This window comes from Dromiciops gliroides, chromosome 1 (genome assembly GCF_019393635.1).
Source record: "Dromiciops gliroides isolate mDroGli1 chromosome 1, mDroGli1.pri, whole genome shotgun sequence".
Lineage (NCBI taxonomy): Eukaryota > Metazoa > Chordata > Mammalia > Microbiotheria > Microbiotheriidae > Dromiciops > Dromiciops gliroides.
This window is the reverse complement of record NC_057861.1, coordinates 275,112,531-275,131,836: the sequence shown is the minus strand read 5'-3', so window position 1 is coordinate 275,131,836 and position 19,306 is coordinate 275,112,531. Positions and strand designations below refer to the sequence as shown.

General features: G+C 34.5%; 1 protein-coding gene across 1 annotated transcript in view; it reads left to right on the top strand.

Annotated features, from left to right (window-relative positions):
* Positions 1 to 19,306, top strand: part of LOC122735759 (cytochrome P450 7B1) — a 287,183-nt gene that overhangs the window by 242,930 nt on the left and 24,947 nt on the right. Inside the window, exons 3-4 of the mRNA XM_043977516.1 lie at positions 17,522 to 18,103; positions 18,554 to 18,760. Of these exons, the coding sequence (XP_043833451.1) occupies positions 17,522 to 18,103; positions 18,554 to 18,760 (789 nt within the window). The remainder of the gene's footprint in view (positions 1 to 17,521; positions 18,104 to 18,553; positions 18,761 to 19,306) is intronic.

The following is a 19,306-nucleotide window of genomic DNA, read 5'->3' as shown; positions in this document are numbered from 1 at the left end:
CATCATCATCTTACATTGTTCTTGCCTCTGTTTCAAAATTTTCCCCAGTTATATTGCTATATGTGTTTCCCTCCATCATATTTGCTCCCCATGATATTCACTCCATTTTCTATCTTCTTTTACCCTATTCTTCTTCAAAAGTGTTTTACTTCTGATTTTCCTACAATCTGTCTTTCCTTCCTTTACCCCTCCCCCTTACCCCCTTACCTTCCCTCTTTCCCACAGGGCAAGATACATTACTATACTCACTTGTGTTATCCTGACTGTGGCTCTACAGTACTTGAATTGTTTCTTTCTGGCTCCTTGCAATATTTTCTCCTTGACTTGGGAGCTCTGGCATTTGGCTATAACATTCCTGGAAGTTTTTATTTTGGCATCTCTTTCAGGAGGTGATAAGTGGATTCTTTCAATTTCTATTTTACCTTCTTCTTCTAGAATATCAGGGCAATTTTCCTTGACAATCTCTTGGAAGATGATGTCTAAGCTCTTATTTTGATCATGGTTTTCAGGTAGTCCAATAATTGTCAAATTATCTCTCCTGGATCTATTTTGCAAGTCAGCTGTTTATCCAAGGAGATATTTCACATGGCCCTCTATTGTTAATTCATCTGGATTTGCTTTATTGTTTCTCATAAAGTCACTAGCTTCCTTTTGTTCAATTCTAATTCTTAGGCAATGATTTTCTGCAGAGAGCTTTTCCATTTGGTTTTTCAAGCTGTCGACATTTTTCTCATGACTTTCCTGAATCACTCTCATTTTTTTCTCTACCTATCTTACTTTATCTTCAAAGTCCTTTTTTGAGAATCCCTATAGCCTGAGACCAATTCATATTTTTCTTGGAAGTTTTGGATGTAGGAGTCCTGATGTTGCGCTCTTCTTCTGAGGGTGCACCTTGATCTTCCTTGTCACTAAAGAAACTTTCTATGGTTTGTACCTTTCTCCATCTGCCCATTTTGTCTACCTATGTGTTGACTTTTAACTCCTTAAAGTGGTGCACTGCTTCCAGGATGCACCCTCCCAAGCTTCAGGGGCTCCAAGGTGATACAATTTATGGAGGGGCAGCTTGTTTATTCACCTAGCCTGTGTTCTGATCTTTTTTTTGTTTGTTTGTTTTGCGGGGCAATGGGGGTTAAGTGACTTGCCCAGGGTCACACAGCTGGTTAAGTGTCAAGTGTCTGAGGCCGGATTTGAACTCAGGTATTCCTAAATTCAGGGCTGGTGCTTTATCCACTGTGCCACCTAGCCGCCCCCATGTTCTGATCTTTAAATAACTCCAAACCTACTTGCTATTCAACCAGGCAACAAAATTTTGTTTAGCTTGGTTGAAAACGCTGGTGAACCTGCACCCCTCCCCCACCTGGGCCTGCCAGGCAAGATTTCTTCCTGATTCCCAGGTCGGGTAGAACAACTAAATTCCAATTCAGCTCCAGCAGACATACCTGTAATCTCCCTGCACTGCCCCCCACCCCCAGCCCTGGCCAGCCATTTAGCGCTCTCACAAGACTGTAGCTTAGTTCCAGAAGATGCCAGTGCTGCAGCTAATTCAGAGGCTCTGGGGGTAAATTTCTCTAGCTTGGCTTGACTGAGGCTGGAACTGTGTTGGCACAACTATGGGATTGGGATCCACTCCCACCCCCATCACAGCAGCTCCCTCCTGTCAACCTTCTAAGCCATCTTTGGCTAGAAAATTATCTCAGCCTCTCCTTTTGTGAGTTCTGCTGCTCTAGGACTTATATCATGGCATTATTTGGAGTTTTGGGGAGTGATTGTGTCAGAATCTCTGAGAGCTCACTGCCTTTCCTCTGCCATCTTGGCTCTGTGCTTCCCCTTCTCCCCCCTCTTCCCCCCCCCCCCGACTAATTAGTGTCAGAAAGAGACCAAGTAGTGTTATTGCTGAGTCAAAGGGTATAGGAAGTTTAATAATTTTTTGGCATAATTCCAGATTGATCTCCATATTGGTTGCATCATTTCACAATTCCACCAACAATGTATTAGTGTCCCAATTTTTCCACAACCCTTCCAACATTTGTCACTTTCCTCTTCTATCATTTTAACCAACCTATTGGGTGTAAAATGTTCAATCAAGGCTGTTTTAATTTGCATTTTTCTAATCAATAATGATTTAGAATATTTTTTCTATATATTGTTGTGATTTCTTCATTGAAAAGCTGCCTGTTCATATATCCTTTGACTATTTATCAATTAGGGAAGTGTTTCATATTCCTATAGATTTCATAATCTTTTTTATATATTTGAGATATGAGACCTTTATCTGATAAACTGTCTTTAGAAAATTTTCTCCAATTTTCTGCTTTCCTTCTGATCTTGGCTAGGTTTATTTTATTTGTACAAACCCTTTTCTAATATAATGTAATCAAAATTAGCAATTTTGCATATAACTTTGCTCTGTATCTCTTATTTATTCATAAACGTGATGAGTAATGTGTTCTACTGTATTCTTTTAATTTTCTTGTAAAATCTCTTTTTTTATATCTAGGTTATGTGTCAATTTTAACTTTATCTTGGTAAAAGGAGTAAGATATTGGTCTATGTCTAGTCTCTGCCACATGGCTTTCCTACTTGATCTATCAATACCAAAAATAAATAAATAAATAATATAAAGTTTCCAAAAATCTAAGTGCCGTTCATCACATACATAACATCATATCATCTGGAAAGAGAGATAGTTTTGTTTCCTCATTGCGTATTCTAATTCCTTCCATTTCTTTTTCTTCTCTTTTGCTATAACTAACATTTCTAATAGAATATTTAATAATAGCAATGATAATGGGCATTCTTCACCCCTAATTGTATTGGAAAGGCCTCTTCTAGTTTATTGCCATTGCATATTATTCTTGCTTATGGTTTTAGATAGATACTACTTTTTAAATCAAAGCTCCATTTTATTCCTATGCTCTCTCATGTTTTTAATAGGAATAGGAGTTATTTTTTTAAAAGAATTTTCTGCATTTATTGAAATAATCATGATTTCCATTGTTTTTATTGTTGATATGGTCAACTATGCTGATAATTTTCCTAATATAGAACCAGTCCTGCATTCCTATATAAATCCCACCTAGTTATACTCTATGATCCTTGTGATATGTTGCTGTAATCCTCTTACTATTATTTTGTTTAAAATTTTTACATTAATATTCATTAGGGAAATTGGTCTATAGTTTTCTTTCTTGGTTTCAGATTTTCCTTGTGTAGGTATCATCACCATATTTGTATCATAAAAGGAATTTGGTAAGATTCTTTCCTTGCCTATTTTTCCAAATAGTTTATATAGTATTAGAATTAACTTTTCCTTAAATATTTGGTAATACTCTTGTGAAACCATATGGGCCTGGAGATTTTCTTCTTAGGGAACATGTTGATGACTTATTTAATTTCTTTTTCTAAGATGGGGTTATTTAACTATTTTATTCCCTATTCTCTTAAACCGAGTAATTTATATTTTCATAAATATTCACCAGTTTTGCTCAGATTGTCAGATTTATTGGCACATAATTGGGCAAAATATTTCCTAATTATTGCTTTAATTTCATCTTCATTGATGGTGAATTCACCCCTTTCATTTTTGTTACTGGAAATTTGGCTTTCTTCTTTCTTTTTTACAAATCAAATTAACCAGTGGTTTATCTGTCTTATTGGTGGCTTTTTCCCAATAAAAACAGCTCCTAGTTTTACTTATCAACTCAATAGTTTTCTTACTTTCAATGTTATTAGTCTCACCTTTGGTTTTCAGGATTTCTAATATGGTGCTCAATTGGGGATTTTTATTGATATTACTTCCTTGTCTATGCTACCTTTTAGCAAGATGGAGTTTCTTTTATCTTTTAATTAGATCTGTTTTTGCTTTTCCTCGTATGAGATCATTACTGTTAGCCCTGCATTTTTAAAAAAATATATTTTATTTTTTTGTTGGGCAATGAGGGTTAAATTACTTGCCCAGGTTCACACAGCTAGTAAGTGTCAAGTGTCTAAGGCCAGATTTCAACTGAGGTCCTCCTGAATTCGGGGCCAGTGCTTTTTCTACAGTGCCACCTAGCTGCCCCATACCCCTGCGTTTTTAAAAAATTTAGCTGAGGTGTAAAAGATTCTGCCCTAATCCTTTACCTTTACTCTCTGTGTGTCTTTCTGCTTCAAGTGTGTTTCTTGTAAACAACATATTGTGGGATTCTGTTTTTTAATCCACTCTGCTATCCACTTCCATTTTATGGGAGGGTTTATCCCATTCACATTCACAGTTATGATTACTAACTGTATTTCCGCCATCCTATTTTACCTCCTATTTATTCCATATATTCTTTCACCGCTTTCCTCCTTATAAGTGTTTTGCTTCTGACCATCACTTCCCTCAATCGGCCCTCCTTTCTGTCAGTGCCTCCCCCGCCTTTACTAAATCCTTTCCCCTCTTGTTTCCCTGTAGCATAAGATAGATAGATGACTATATCCAGTTGATTGTGTATGTTATTCCCTCTTTGAGCCAATTTTCATGAGAGTAAGGGTCAGGTGATGCCCACAGCCCAACTTTCCATCTTCCCTTCTATTGTAGTAGGTGTATCATGCCTCTTTCTGTGAGATAATTTACTTCATACTACCTCTTCCTTCTGCTCCCAATATAATCCTCTTTCTATCCCCTGAATTTTTTATATCATCTCCTCAGTCACCTTTTACACACACCCTCTGTCTTTGTAAACTCCTTCTAACTACACTAAAAGTTATATAGTTCTTAAGAATTACAAATATCATCTTCCCATGTAGAATTGTAAACAGTATAGCCTTATTTAATCCCTTATGTTTTCTCTTTCCATTTTACCATTTTGTGCTTCTCTTGAGTCTTTTTTTTTTTTTTGACGGGGCAATGAGGGTTAAGTGACTTCCCCACTCATGTTCATTGACCATTTATGTATTGAAGAATGAGTATATTCTTATAAATTTGACAAAATTCTCTGTGTATTTGAGATGTAAAATCTTTAACGGAAACTGTATGTCAATATTTTTATCTAATTTTCTACTTTGCTTCTAATCTTGGATGCATTGGTTTTATTTGTACAAAACTCTCTTAATTTAGTGTAATCAAAACTATCCATTTATGTTTCACAATGCTATCTCTTGTTTATTCATAAATTATTCTCCTATCCATAAGTTTGATAAGTAGTATGTTATATGTTCTTCTAATTTACTTGTATCTGCTTTTATATCTAGGTCATGTATCTATTTTGACTTTGTCTTAGTAAATAAAGTAAAATACTCATCTATACCCAATTTCTGTCAGACTGCTTCCTAGTTTTCCCCAATTTTTTTTTACCAAATAGTGCCTTTTTATGCCAAAAGTTTAAATTTTTACACTTGTCAAACACAAAGCCATAATCATTTACTGCTTTGTATTATATATCTACTCTGTTCCATTTATCCTCCTTTTTATTTTTATTTGTTTTTAAATAGAATTTTATTTTCCAAAATATATGTAAAAACAAAATTTTAACATCAATTTTTAAAAAACTTTGTGTTCCAACTTCTCTTCCCCCCTCCATTTCCAACCTCCTCCTATAAGAACTCAAGCAATTCAAAATAAGTCATACATGTGTAGTCATGGAAAAATTCCCATATTAGCTAGTTGTGAGAGAAAACAGTCAAAAAAACCAAAACTTCAGATTAAGGAATTGTCAAAGAGGAAATGAAAAAAAAAATTTTAAATGTGTTTCCATCTGTTTTCAGATACTATCAGTCCTTTCTCTTCAGATGGGCTGCAATCTTCATAAGTCTTTCAGGGTTATATTGGATAATTGCGTTGCTGAAAATAACCACATGCTTCCCAGCAGATCATCCCCCACTATTGCTGTTATTTTGTATATAGTACATTTCACTCTGCTTCAGTTCATGTAGGTCTTTTCAGGTTTTTCTGATAGTATACTGTTCATCATAACCTTTATATGGTACCTTAAGCTTGACAGAGAATTTTCTTCATAAAAGCCCAGCAAAGTAGGTACCATACGTTTTGCCATTATAATCAATCATCATATTTATTTCCCTCCATTCCACTTCCTTCCCATGACATTTAGTCTATCTTCTTTTTACCTATTCCTCCTCAGAGGTGTTTTACTTCTGACTATCCTCTCCCTTGCTCTGCACTCCCTTTTTTCACCCTTCCTTCCTTATCCTCTTCCCCATCTATTTTCCTGCAGGGTTAAATAGATTGCTCCTCCCAATTGGATATGAAAACTATTCCCTCCATGAGCCCACTCCAATGAGATCAGGGTCCCTGAGCTAATTTTGTGTTGTAAGTTTTTCTTCCTCCCTCCCTCCTCAACCCTCCCTATGAGATCAAGCAATTGAATATGTCATACTGGTTCAGTAATGCAGAACATCTTCATCTTCCTTTTAAGTGTTTTGCTTTTTACTGCTCTCTCCCCCAATATGCCCTTTCCTCCTTCCCTTCTCCCCTCCCCCCTTGTCTCCCTTCCCACCCCCAGGGCAAAAATATATTACTATACCTACTTGAGTATGTATGTTAGTCCTTTTTTGAGCCAATTCTGATGATATTAAGGTTCACTCACTCCCCAACTCCTTCCCCCTCTTCTATTCTCCTCCATCAGCTTTCTTCTTGTTTCCTTCATGTGAACTACCTCTCCCCAGACCATCTCTTCCCTTCTCCCTCCCCCAGTTTATTCCTCCTACACCTCAACCCTATTTTAATGATGTTATCATGGATTAGTTAGGTGGCACAGTGGACATAACACCAACCCTGGACCCAGGAGGCCCCAAGACCAAATCCAGCCCCAGACATAAGACACCGCACCTTGTCTGCCCTACAAAGAACAGAACAAAAATGCTTTACAGATATCATCCCTTCATATTCAGTTCAGCCCTGTCTTCTGTGAATTACTTACTGAGATAGTTCTTATGATTTTAAAGTATTATCTTCCCATGTAGGAATGTAAACAGTTTGATCTTTTAATATGTCTCATGAAGTCTTTTTCCTGTTTACTTTTTTATGCTTCTCCAGGATCTCGTATTTAAAAGTCAGATTTTCTATTCAGTTCAGGTCTTTTCATCACAAATGCTTGAAAGACCTCTTTCTCATTGAAATCCCAATTTTGCCTCTGAAAAATTATACTCAGTTTTGCTGGGTACATGATTTTTGGCTGAAATCCCAGTTCCTTTGCCCTCTGGAATATCATATTCCCTGCCCTCCGGTCCTTTAATGTAGAAGTTGCTAGATCTTGCTTTATGCTTATTGGAGTTCCACAGTATTTAAATTCCTTTTTTCTAGCTGCTTGAAGTATTTCCTCCTCAACCTGGGAGTTCTGGAATTTGGCTATAATAATCCTGGAGGTTTTCCTTTTGGAATCTCTTTCACGAGGTGATCGATCGGTGGATTCTTTCAATTTCTATTTTAGCATCTGCTTCTAGAATATGAGGGCAATTTTCCCTCACAATCTCTTGGAGAATGGTGTCTAAGCTTTTGTTCTGGTCATGGTTTTCAGGTAGTCCAATGATTTTCAAATTATCTCTCCTAGATTTATTTTCTAGGTCAGCTGTTTTTCCAAGGGGATATTTCACATTGCCCTCTATTTTTTCATTCAATTGGATTTGCTTTCCTGTGTCTTGGTGTCTCATAAAGTCACTGGCTTCCATTTGTTCAATCCTAATTCTTAGGCAGTTATTTTCATCAGACAGTTTTTTTTTTATCTCCTTTTCTATTTGGCTTTTCAAGGTGTTGACTTTTTTCTCATGACTCTCCTGCATTGCTCTCATTTCTCTTTTCATTCCTTCCTCTCTTTCTCTACATCTTCGTTCTATCTCTCCTACTTTCTCTTCAAAGTCCCTTTTGAGAGCTTCCATGGCCTGAGACCAATTCATATTTTTCTTGGAAGCTTTGGATGTTGGAGCTTTGACCCTGTTATTATCTTCTTCTTCTGAAGTTGTATGTGGTCTACCTTACCCCCAAAGAAGTTTTCAATGGTCTTCTGCTTTCTCTGCCTACTCATCCTGGCTTACTATTTCTTGGCTTTTAACTCCTTCTTAAAGTGTGGTGCTGCTTCCAGGACACACTGTTCAAGTTACAGCATGGGCCAGGGGATGGTTGGGCTTCTTCTCAGCCTGCCTGGCCTCACTTTCATTTGATTTAAAACTCTCCATTGGGGGGTAGGGTGGGGGGGTGCTGCTTCTCAACTCCACTCATGTTCTCAGCTTCTGAGGGTCCCAGGTGTTTTGGGTTGAGGTGGGGCAGGCTTTAATCTCACCTGGCCTGTTCTCAGGTCAGGAGATAACCTCAGGCTTTCTGTGGTGTGGTTCTCAGTTTCCGATGAGACTGCTCCCCTGCTCCCCTCCCCCACCTGGGTCTCCTGCCACTCAGGATTTCTTCCTGGTTGCCCACTGGGGTGGGGTATCTACTGATACCTCTGCACTTACCACCCCACCCCCACCCCTACCCGGGCCAGCCATTCAGTCCAACTCATGCACTTGATTTCAGAAGACACGGGTGCTACAGCCAATTCAGAGGCACTGGGGCAAATTCCTCTGGCGGGTGTCCTGCGTGTCAGCTTGCTTGCAGGGTTAGGCTTTATTCATGGCCCAGCACGGCCCCCTGAAATCTATCTATAGCTGGAGAAAACTCTCAGCCCATTTTTTTGTGTGTTTTTCTGCCCCAAGGGTTCTTTTATTGCTATTTTGGGGGTGATTGTATCAGGAGCCCTGTGGGTTTAATGTCTTTCCTCTGCGATCTTGGCTCTGCCCCCCCCCACCTTTCTATTTTTAGTAAGTACTAGATAGTTTAAAATATTATCATCTTATAATACAGTTTAACTTCTGGTGATGCTAAACCTCCTTCCTTTACATTGTTTTCCATTAATTCCTATGATATTATAGACCTTTGGCTATTCCAAATGAATTTTGTTATTATTTTTTTCCATCTCAATAAAATATTTTTTGGGTAATTTAATTGGGATGACATTGAATTAGTATAATTGCTTGGGTAGAATTTCTTTTTTGTTATGTTGGCTCTGTTCATCCATGAACAATTAATATTTCTTCAATTATTTAATTCTGACTTTATTTTTTATCTAAAGTGTTTATAATTATGTTCAAGTAGTTCCCAGGTTAGTATTGGCAGGTATATTTTTGGGTATTTTATGCTGTCTATGGTTATTTGAAATGGGGTATCTCTTACTATCTCTTCTTGCAGGAGTTTGTGATACATAGAAATGCTGATGATTTATGTGGGTTTATTTTATATCCCACTACTTTGCTAATATGATTGTTTCAACTAGCCTTTTGGTTGAACCTCTAGGATTTTCCAAGTATATTATCATATTGTCTGCAAAAAAAGAGATAATTGTATTCCCTATTTACATGTTCTGATTTTGTTTCCTCTTCTTTTATTGCTATTGTTAGTATCTCTTATAAAATATTAAATAATACTAGTGATAATGGGAATAATTGTTCTACTACTATTCTTATGGTGAAGGCTTCTAACTTATCTCCATAACAAGTAATGCTTGCTGATGTTTTCAGGTAGATGATTCATATAATTTAAAGAAAAATCCCTTTATAGCTATGCTTTGGAATGTTTTAATAGAAATGAGTGTTGTATTTTGTCAATAGATTTTTCTGTATCTATTGATATAATCATGATTTTTGTTATTTTTTCTATTAACATAATCAACTGTGTTATTTTCCTTTTGTCAAACCATCCCTTCATTCCTGGTATAAATCCCATTTGGTCACAATTTATAGTTTATATTATATTACATATATATATATTGTTATAGTGTCTTAGTATTTTATTTAGAATTTTGCATCCATATGCATTAGTAAAATTTGTCTAGAATTTTCTTTCTCTGTTTTTGCTCTTCCTAGTTTGGGTGTCAATGCCATATTTTTTTCATTAAAGGAGTTGGTAGGATTCCTCTTCCTATTACCAATAATTCATCTAGTATTAAAATTAGTTTATCTTTAAATGTTTGGTAGAAATCACTTATGAATAATCTGGTCCTTATGTTTTTTTTCTTAGGAAGTTCATCTCTCGCTTGTTCAGTTTCTTTTTTGAAAATAGATTTATTTAGCTATTCTATTTCCTCTTCTGATAATTGGTGCAGTTTATATTTTTATAAATATTCTTCCAATTTACTTAATGTTAAATTTATTGTCATATAATTGGTGAAATAACTCCTAATAATTACTTTATTTTATCTTCATTAATGGTATATTCACCCTTTTAAATTTTTGATCCTAATAACTTGGTTTTCTCTCTTTTTAAAAAAAATAATATTAACCAATTGTTTAACTATGTTATTGTTTTTTCATAAACCCTAAGTTGTTTTCCTCAACCTTCAGTTTCATTTATTAATTTAATTGTTTTATTACATTCAATTTCATTAATCTCAACTTTAATTTTTAGAATTTCTAATTTGGCATTTAATTAGAGATTTTTTAATTTGTTCTTTTTCTAGTTTTTTTTAAAAATTCATACCCAATTCATTGATCTGTTCTCTGATTTATTAATGTAAAGATTTAGAGATATAATTTTCCTCTGATTAATGTTTTTTCTTCATCTCGTAGATTTTATGTTGTTTCATTATTATAATTCTCTTCAATAAAATTATTTGTTTCTATGATTTGTTCTTTGACTCACTCATTCTTTAACCTTCTGTTATTTAGTCTCCAATTAATTTTTAATCTATATTTCTGTGGTCTTTCATTGAATGTAACTTTATTGCATTATGATCTTAAAAAGAGGCATTTAATAATTCTGCTTTTAATTCTAAAGTTTTTATGTTTAATATGTGGTCAATTTTTGTAAAGGCACCATGCTCCATTGAGAAAAATGAATAGTCCTTTCTAATCCCATCCAGTTCTCTCCAGATATCTATGATATCTAGTTTATTTAAAGTCCTATTTATCTCCTTGACTTATTTCTTACTTATTTTTTGTTTAGATTTTCCTATTTCCATGAGGGCAAGGTTGAAGTCTCCCACTATTATAGGTTTGCTTTCTATTTCTACCTGTAATCCATTTAGCTTTTCTTTTAAAAATGTTGATATTCCAACAGCATTGTGTGTTGATCAACTGTGATAGACTTGACTCTTCTCAGCAATACAATAGTCCAAGATAGTTCCAAAGGACTCATGATGGAAAATGCTCTCCAATTCCAGGGCAAAAAAAGAATTATGGAATCTAGATGCAAATTGAACCATAGTATCTCTATTTTTTGTTTTTCTTTTTTGAGGTTTTCCTTTTTGCTCTGATTCTTCTAGCACAGTATGACTAATGCAGAAATATGTTTAATGTGATTGTATATATATAACCTATATCTGATTACTTGCTGTCTTGGGGAGGGGGGAGAAGAAAAATTTGAAACTAGAAATGTTATAAAAACAAATGTTGCAAACTATCTCTACATGTAACTGGAAAATAATAAAATACTTTTATGGGGAAAAAATGTTGATGCTCTAGCATTTTGGTGCATATTCTCCTTTTAGTGACCCCTACCACTTCCCATGGGATAAAACTTTCTGAAGATGAGGCTGCCACCAGACACAGCTGCCCTTAGGACTTATTTGTTGAATTAGAGGTATCTTCCTGGAGGTGTCTGCACTTCAATCAGGTCAGACCACCATCCCAGGAATACAGGTTTTCCTAACATCCTCCCAAGTTATCTTAGGTCGGACAACTCTTTTACACCAACTTTTAATTATTTCTGACTCTCTAAAGCTCACTTTGAGGCATTATTTTAAATTGTTTGTGGGAGAATTTTGGAAAGCCAGATGATTTTCTACATTATACTGCCATCTTTCCAGAATCATTTCCATGAATAAACTTTCAGGAAGAGATAGGCCTGGGAAGAAATTAAGGTGTACAAGGTAAATTATAATATGACAAATCTAGTCTCAAGAAACTCTTATTAAGGCAAAAGGACAAAAATATTGACGAGCAGAAAATCACTCTTCACACCCTTACTTCTTACTTTTTACAGCCCTGTTTCTCTCTTTGTTAGTCATAGACATATTCTTGATGCTTTGGTGACTTTGAAGTTTATTCTTTTTTAATTTTGGAAGATGTTTTTTCTTGGTGGTTAATGTTTGTCAGATACAAACTCTGAGATTGTTTAAATCAGTGTTCTATAATTCCTTACTTGATGATAGCATACTTCCACATTCAGAATACAGCAAGATCTGTTTTCTGTTCTCTGTGAGATCAACATTGGGAATAATGATGCTTGACACTTTCCTGATCTACATGAAATTCTCTCTAGTAGCAATTTATAATATGTTAACACTACACTTATTCTTTCTCAATCTAACTTTTTAGCTTCTTTTCCTTGCTAGAAGAAATTTAAATTCATTATATGAATGTATATGTGTTTTGCTAACTGTCTGATTAAAGATCACAAAGAAACTTTGATTTTGCATCTCAGATTAGCAGATGGTGGACAGATGGTTTAAATTAATATTAATTTTTTAAAACATAACTTAAATTGTTTATACTGCAGATTCAAAGTTGGAAAGCCAGCTAACATCTTTAGGGTTATTAACACTCTAAAATCTACTTGTAAAAAGAAGCCAATGAAAACCCTGCATCTCTAAAGGGAAATTGATCAAATTTCAGTGAGAAAGATAATGGGCAAGACAAAATTCTTTAATGCTAAAATCATTTTAAATAGGATTGAGAAAGAAAAAAACCCAGAATCCTTAGGTCTCAGTCATTAGAGTTTTAAACAACAAAATTTTGAGGTGGAGGGCAGGGAGCAGGTGAAAGCCTATTCACATGATTATAGAACAAAGTGCTGGACTTAGAGGTTCTGGGTTCAAATCCTGCCTCTGACACTCTAGCAATGCCTATGGACAAGTAACAACTTTATACGCCTCATACAACAATTTAAAAGTTTAAGTTTATATCTGCTATGTACATGCCAATCTTTTTTATTCTTTTCTCATTTTGCACTTAAGTCCAAAATTTTAAAAAAATAAAAATAAAGGTATGTTTATAAATCATAAAATTAAAAATATATATTTTTGAAAATAATTCATTATTAAGTGGCTTCTAAATAGATTTCTGTCTTAATTTATCTGATTATTTTAAAATGTGTAGATTAAAAATTAACCTGTTTCTTTTTTTTCCTCCAAAAGTGATGAGAATGTAGAAGAGGAAGGATATATAATTTGCAGAATCATTCAGAAACTGAATAGCTAGAAGCATAGGATTTGGGAGTTGGAAGGAATTGTAAAAGCCAGATTATATATCTATCAGATCTCTCTCCATTGATATCAGTATTCTCACTAAAACATTCTTGTCAGGTCTTTGCCTAGTCTTGCTTACTTCCACTGAGAAGGAACTCACCTAATTTAGGAATAACTGATTATATACAGAACTGACTGAATATGGACTAACTAATTTTACAAAACATATATTCTCCAAGAAGTATGTTACTGGAATTGAACTTCATTGCATATATTTCCTGAATTCACCTGTATTTTACCTACATTTTTAACAATTACACCTTGGCCCATTTTTTTTAGGGCCAGATCCATTATCTTCCCTGCAATGAAGAGCTAAGATGGCATTATTAGAGGCAACAACTCAGCACAACTTTCCCAACCATCCCCTCCAGAAAACCTTAAAATAATTCCTTAAATAAATTTTTGGAGTTGCAGAAACAACAAAAACTCAGAATGAAATATCCTTCCTCCTTAAGACAACTAAGGTCATCAATACAAAGGCTGGAGCACACTCAGTAGCAACACCAGTGGTGGGCCCTGGAGTGGCTGTGGCTACCGTTAACTTTAACTCCATACAAAACAGAATAGAACAAGTAGAAAAGGAAAAAAAAATTGACAAAATTAGTAACTTAAAAAGCAAAATTGATCTAATGGAAAAAGAGGCACAAGAGCTCACTGAAGAAAAAAATTCATTAATACTTAAAATTGGGCAAGTGGAAGCTAATGACTTCATGAGATGTCAGGAAACAAAGTCAAAATTTTTTTAATAGAAGAAAATGTGAAATATCTCATAGGAAAAACAACTGAACTGGAAAATAGATTGAGGAGAGATGACTTAAGTTTTATTGTACCACCTGAAATTCATCAAAGAAGCAGAGGGCCTGGGATATGAGATTCCAGAAGGCAAAGGAGCTATGATTATGAATAAAAATAACCTACCCAGAAAAACTGAGTATAATCCTTTGAGGATAAATGGATATTTAATGAAATAGAGATTTTCCAAGCATTCCTAATGAAAATCATACATCTAAATAGAAAATTTGACATTGAAACAGAAGACTCAAGGGAAGCATAAAAAGTTAAACATGAAAGAGTAATCATAAGGTACTTGATATAGTTAAACTATTTATATCCCTATATCATAAAGGAAACTTGCTACTGCTAAGAACTTTATCATGATTAGGGCAATTAGAAGGAATCTACATAAACAGAGGGCAGGTGTGTGAGCTGGTTATGTTGGGATGATCTCAAAAAAAATGAAATAACGAGAAAGAAGTATACACTGGGAGAAGGGGGAAGTGAAAGGTAGAATGGGGAAATTTTTCCTCACATAAAAAAGGCATGCAAAGAAGAGTTTTTATAATGGAGTGTAAAACAAGGGCATTGATGACTGATATTGAACCTCACTCTCATTGGTTCAAAGAGGGAAGAATATATGTAACACTCAGTTGGATATAGAAATCTGTCTTACCCAATAAGGAAATAGGAGGGGAAGAAGATAAGAGATATGGAGGAGGGATGAAAAAGGGGAGGGCAAATTAAGGGAGGCAGTTGTCAAAATTGAAACAGACTTGAGAAAGGACAGGATAAAGGCGGGAAGGATAAACAGAAGAAAATTGGGTGGAGGGAAATACACAGCAATTTTAACTGAATTTGAATGTGATAAGCTCACCCATCAAATAGATGTATATAGCAGAATGGTTTAGAAACCAGAATCCAAAAAATATGTTTCTTACAAGAGACACACTTTAAACACAAGAACACACCCAGAGTTAAAATGAAGGACAGGAGAAGAATCTATTGTTCTTCAACTGAAGTTTTAAAAAAAGGCAGGACATAACAATCATGATCTCAGACAAAGCAAAAGCAAAACTAGATCTAATTAAAAGAGACAACTGAGGAAAGTATATTTTGTTAAAAAGCACCATAGAGAATGTAATATAAAATATTTACAGTAAATTTTTCAATAAAGACCTCATTTCTCAAATATTTAGGGAACTAAGTCAAATTCATAAAAAATAAGAGCTACCCACCAATTGATAAATGGTCAAAGGATATGAACTGGCAGTTTTCAAAAGAAATAATTAAAGCACCCTATAGTCATATAAAAATGCTCTATATCACTATTGATTAGAAAAATGTAAAGGAAAACATCACACCAATCAAAAATGGCATGTACTAAAAGGGATGAGAGAAAAGAGGTACACAAATTAATTGTTGGTGGAGTTGAGAACTGGTCCAACCATTCTGTAGAACAACCAGGAACTATGCCCAAAGTGCTATCATACTATGTATACCCTTTGACCCAGCAATACCACTAATAGGTCTGTACCTCAAAGATATCAAAGGAAAAGGACATGTACAAAAAGATTTACAGGCACTCTTTTTTGTGGTGGTAAAGAATTAGACATTTAGGGGATGCTCATCAATTGTGGAATGGATAAACAAATTAGCATATAATTGTGATGGAGTACTATTGTACTCTAAGAAATTATGAGGGGGGTGATTTCAGAGGGGAAAAATGATGAAACCTATATGAAATAATACAAAATTAAGTGAAAACTAGGAGATCATTGTGTACAGTAACAGCAATGTTGTAATGATGATTGATTTAAGACTTGTCTGCTTTTTAGTGATCCAAGACAATTTCAATGGACTTTTGATCAAACAAACAAACAACAACAAAACAATATTAACCTTCATAGAGAGGACTGATGAGCTGAATGCAAATTGAAGTATATTCTCTCTATCTTTATTTTTTCTTTCTTCTTTCTTTTTCCTTTCTTTTTCTTTCCTTTTTGCTATATGACTAACATAGAATTATGTTTTGCATTATTTCAATGTATCAGTTTGTTTACCTTCACAGTTTCTGTGACTGATGTGGGAGGGAGGGAGAGTATTTGGACCTCGATTTAAAAAGAAATGTTGATAATAAGTGAGTAATTTTTTTTTTTGCTACACTGGTGCCCTGGTTTTTATTATCTTGAATAATATATCCCTGGATAAGAAAATGTCTTAATATCGCCCATTGTTGAATAATACCTATTCACTAATAGTTACTTATAACCAGAAAATTCCTTTGAGGAGTGATTTGGCATGGAGAAGCAACATGCCTCAATGGAAAGGACATTACACTGGGAATCAGAAAACCTGGGTTTTTGTTCTTAATGGATATGTGAGCTTGAATGGCTCGTATATCCCCAACTAAAGGCTTAAATTTCTTCAATTCTAAAATTAAGAAGTAATTAAGTAGATATCTTAAATCCCTCCCAACTTACAATGGTTCTTTTACATGGAGTATTGTCAGAATCCTCTATCATCAGCACAGAGGGGGAAAATAAAGTGTTCTTTACTTAAAAACTGTTCTGTTTTGTCTTCCAAAATAGTTGTCTTAGCTCAGGTTAAATATTTTAACTTTATGTCCTTATCTTAGTTAGTCGTTCAACAGAATAGGCAGTGGTACAGATTATTGGTCCTAGAGTTCAAATTGGACCTGAGTTCAAATCTGTCCTCACACACAGAATCTGAGTGACCCTGGGCAAGTCACTTAATTTCTGTTTGTTTCAGTTTCCTTAACTCTAAAATGGGGATAATAATGGCACCTACCCCCTATAGTTGTTATGAGGATAAAATAATATTTGTAAGTGTTTTGCAAACCTCAGCATGCTATAGGAATTTGATCTGTTATGAAAATGTTTTTTTCAACTAAAGCTATGATTTCACTAGGATAAAGAGCTCCTTTTAATAGTGAAAATTTGAAGCTGTTTTGCAGTTTATAGTTTAAGGATATATCCTGGGACATTTAGAAGTTGGATGCTTTACTCAGGATCATACAGACAATGTATATCAGAGGCAGAATTTGAATCAAGCTTTTCCTGAGTCTGAGGCCTGATAGCTCCCTTTTTACACTTTACCATATTTCTTTCTCAGGAAATTAAATAAAAGGCATAAAGAAAAGTTTAAGGGGGAAGAGCTAGTCATAGAGGGGAAAAAAAGGACAGGATTATTTCACGTATCAAAATTTTTTTGAGCCGTGTTCAAATTGTTATGCTAAACTATTCTTTCTATTTTTATTTGGTTGTAACATATTTTCCTTAAATTATTTCCATTAAATTTTATGTTTTTTAAGAAAAACTTGAAATTTATTGTTAAGAAATGCATGTTTTCATTTTTATGATATTGAATTCTTTCTAATTCTGATAAAAATTAACCTAAAAATTCAAGTTTCCTTTAATATAGTTCTGTTGCTACCTTCAGGCATTCTCATGAAATTATCTATTTTTTTCTTTCAGGAAACTACTTTACCTTTGTACTGGATCCATTTCAATACCCATTGGTGTTAAAAAACTACAAACAATTTACTTTTGCTAAAATTGCAGACAAAATAGCACACAAAGTTTTCAAGCTCCCACTTCAATCAGATGTGTTAAAAACAGCGAAAGAATCCTATAAATATCTACAAACAAAATTTTTAGACTTGCCTTGTTACAATCTAATGCAGAATCTGCAGGGTGTCATGAAAAAGCAACTTTTACAAGCCAAAAATGGGGAAACAATTCAATTGTTCAAGTTTTGTACATCAATACTATTTGAAGCCACATATATAACCCTCTATGGAAAGAATCCTGACACAAATTCGGGTGAAATTATCCATGAATTACAAGAGGACTTTGTCAAATTTGATAATGAATTCTTGAGTCTTTTGTCACCCCTACCTACCTTGTCACTAAGAGCTGTGAAGAATATTCGGGAAAAGTTCATACAAAATTTTTCATCAGAGAACATGTCCAAAATGCAGGAAACATCAGAAGTTATCAGAATTAGAAGAACCATTCTTGAGAAATTTCCAGAGCTTCAGGAGTATGAAAAAGGAGGTAAGAAACTTGTGAGTGATTACTTGTCTAAAATAAAATAATTTACTATAGACCTTTGAAATTAAAAGACAAAATGGCGACCTTGAAATTTTTTATGCTCTTTCTAATTGGCTAATGATAAAATGTTTTACTCTGAAACAACCGTCTATGATAATTGATTTTTTTTTTTTTGCTGAGGTGGTAAAACAAGATACTTAATGGTGATAATGAGAAAGATTATAACTGAGCTGCATTTACTCCCTTTACCCTTTCCTTTCCCTCCCCCCCCCCCATTACATTTTAAACTATTCTCATTAAGCAGAAAATTAGACTTCAGAAGCCTATTGGTCCTCATTAGCATTCACTGATCCTTGGCTGGGTCTGTGTCCTAACATCTTTTAATTAGCACACTGCAAATCTAATCAGTGTAATAAACGCTATTAATCTTCCTTTTCACTTATTTTCTCCCAGCACATCATTTTACCTTTCTGTGGGCCTCTGTGGCAAACACGATTCCAGCTACATTCTGGACAGTGTATTATCTTCTGCAGCACCCAGAAGCTGTTGCAGTGTTGCGTGATGAAATTGACCATTTGCTACAGTCAACAGGTCAAAAGAAAGAACCTGATTTTACCATCCAGTTCACCAGAGAACAATTGGACAGCTTGGTCTACCTAGGTAATTTATATTTATCTGTTATGAAGAGAAAAAGGTACCTCTCTCCAAACTCTGTTTATCACTCATTTCTGTTTACTGAGAGGTGGAGGACACAGCTGCTTAATTGACATAATAACACCCATTTACATCAATTATGAATTATGTAGTTTATAGCTGTAGATACTCTCATTGCATGTAAACATTAAGGCCTAGGTAATTAACTATGCAAGGTATGCAAAAAAGCTAAATTGGAGCTTTGCAATTATTTGAGAAAAGTTTATGCCTATTAAGTTGTTTGATTCTGAGCATCTGGTAGAGAGTTAATATATTCCAAACAGCATTAAACTTTATTGACAAGAAAGGTATATATACATATACACACTATATAAATAAATATATGTGTGTGTTTTTATATATTCTAAATTTAAGAAGAAAATATTTTAGAAGATCAATTTGTATACAAAATGCATTTCTTATTCCCTAACATAGTACTAATACTTCTAGTCTTAAAGTTATATGTTCTATGCAGCTTGGAATTTGTAATTCTTAAGGAATTATCATAAAGAA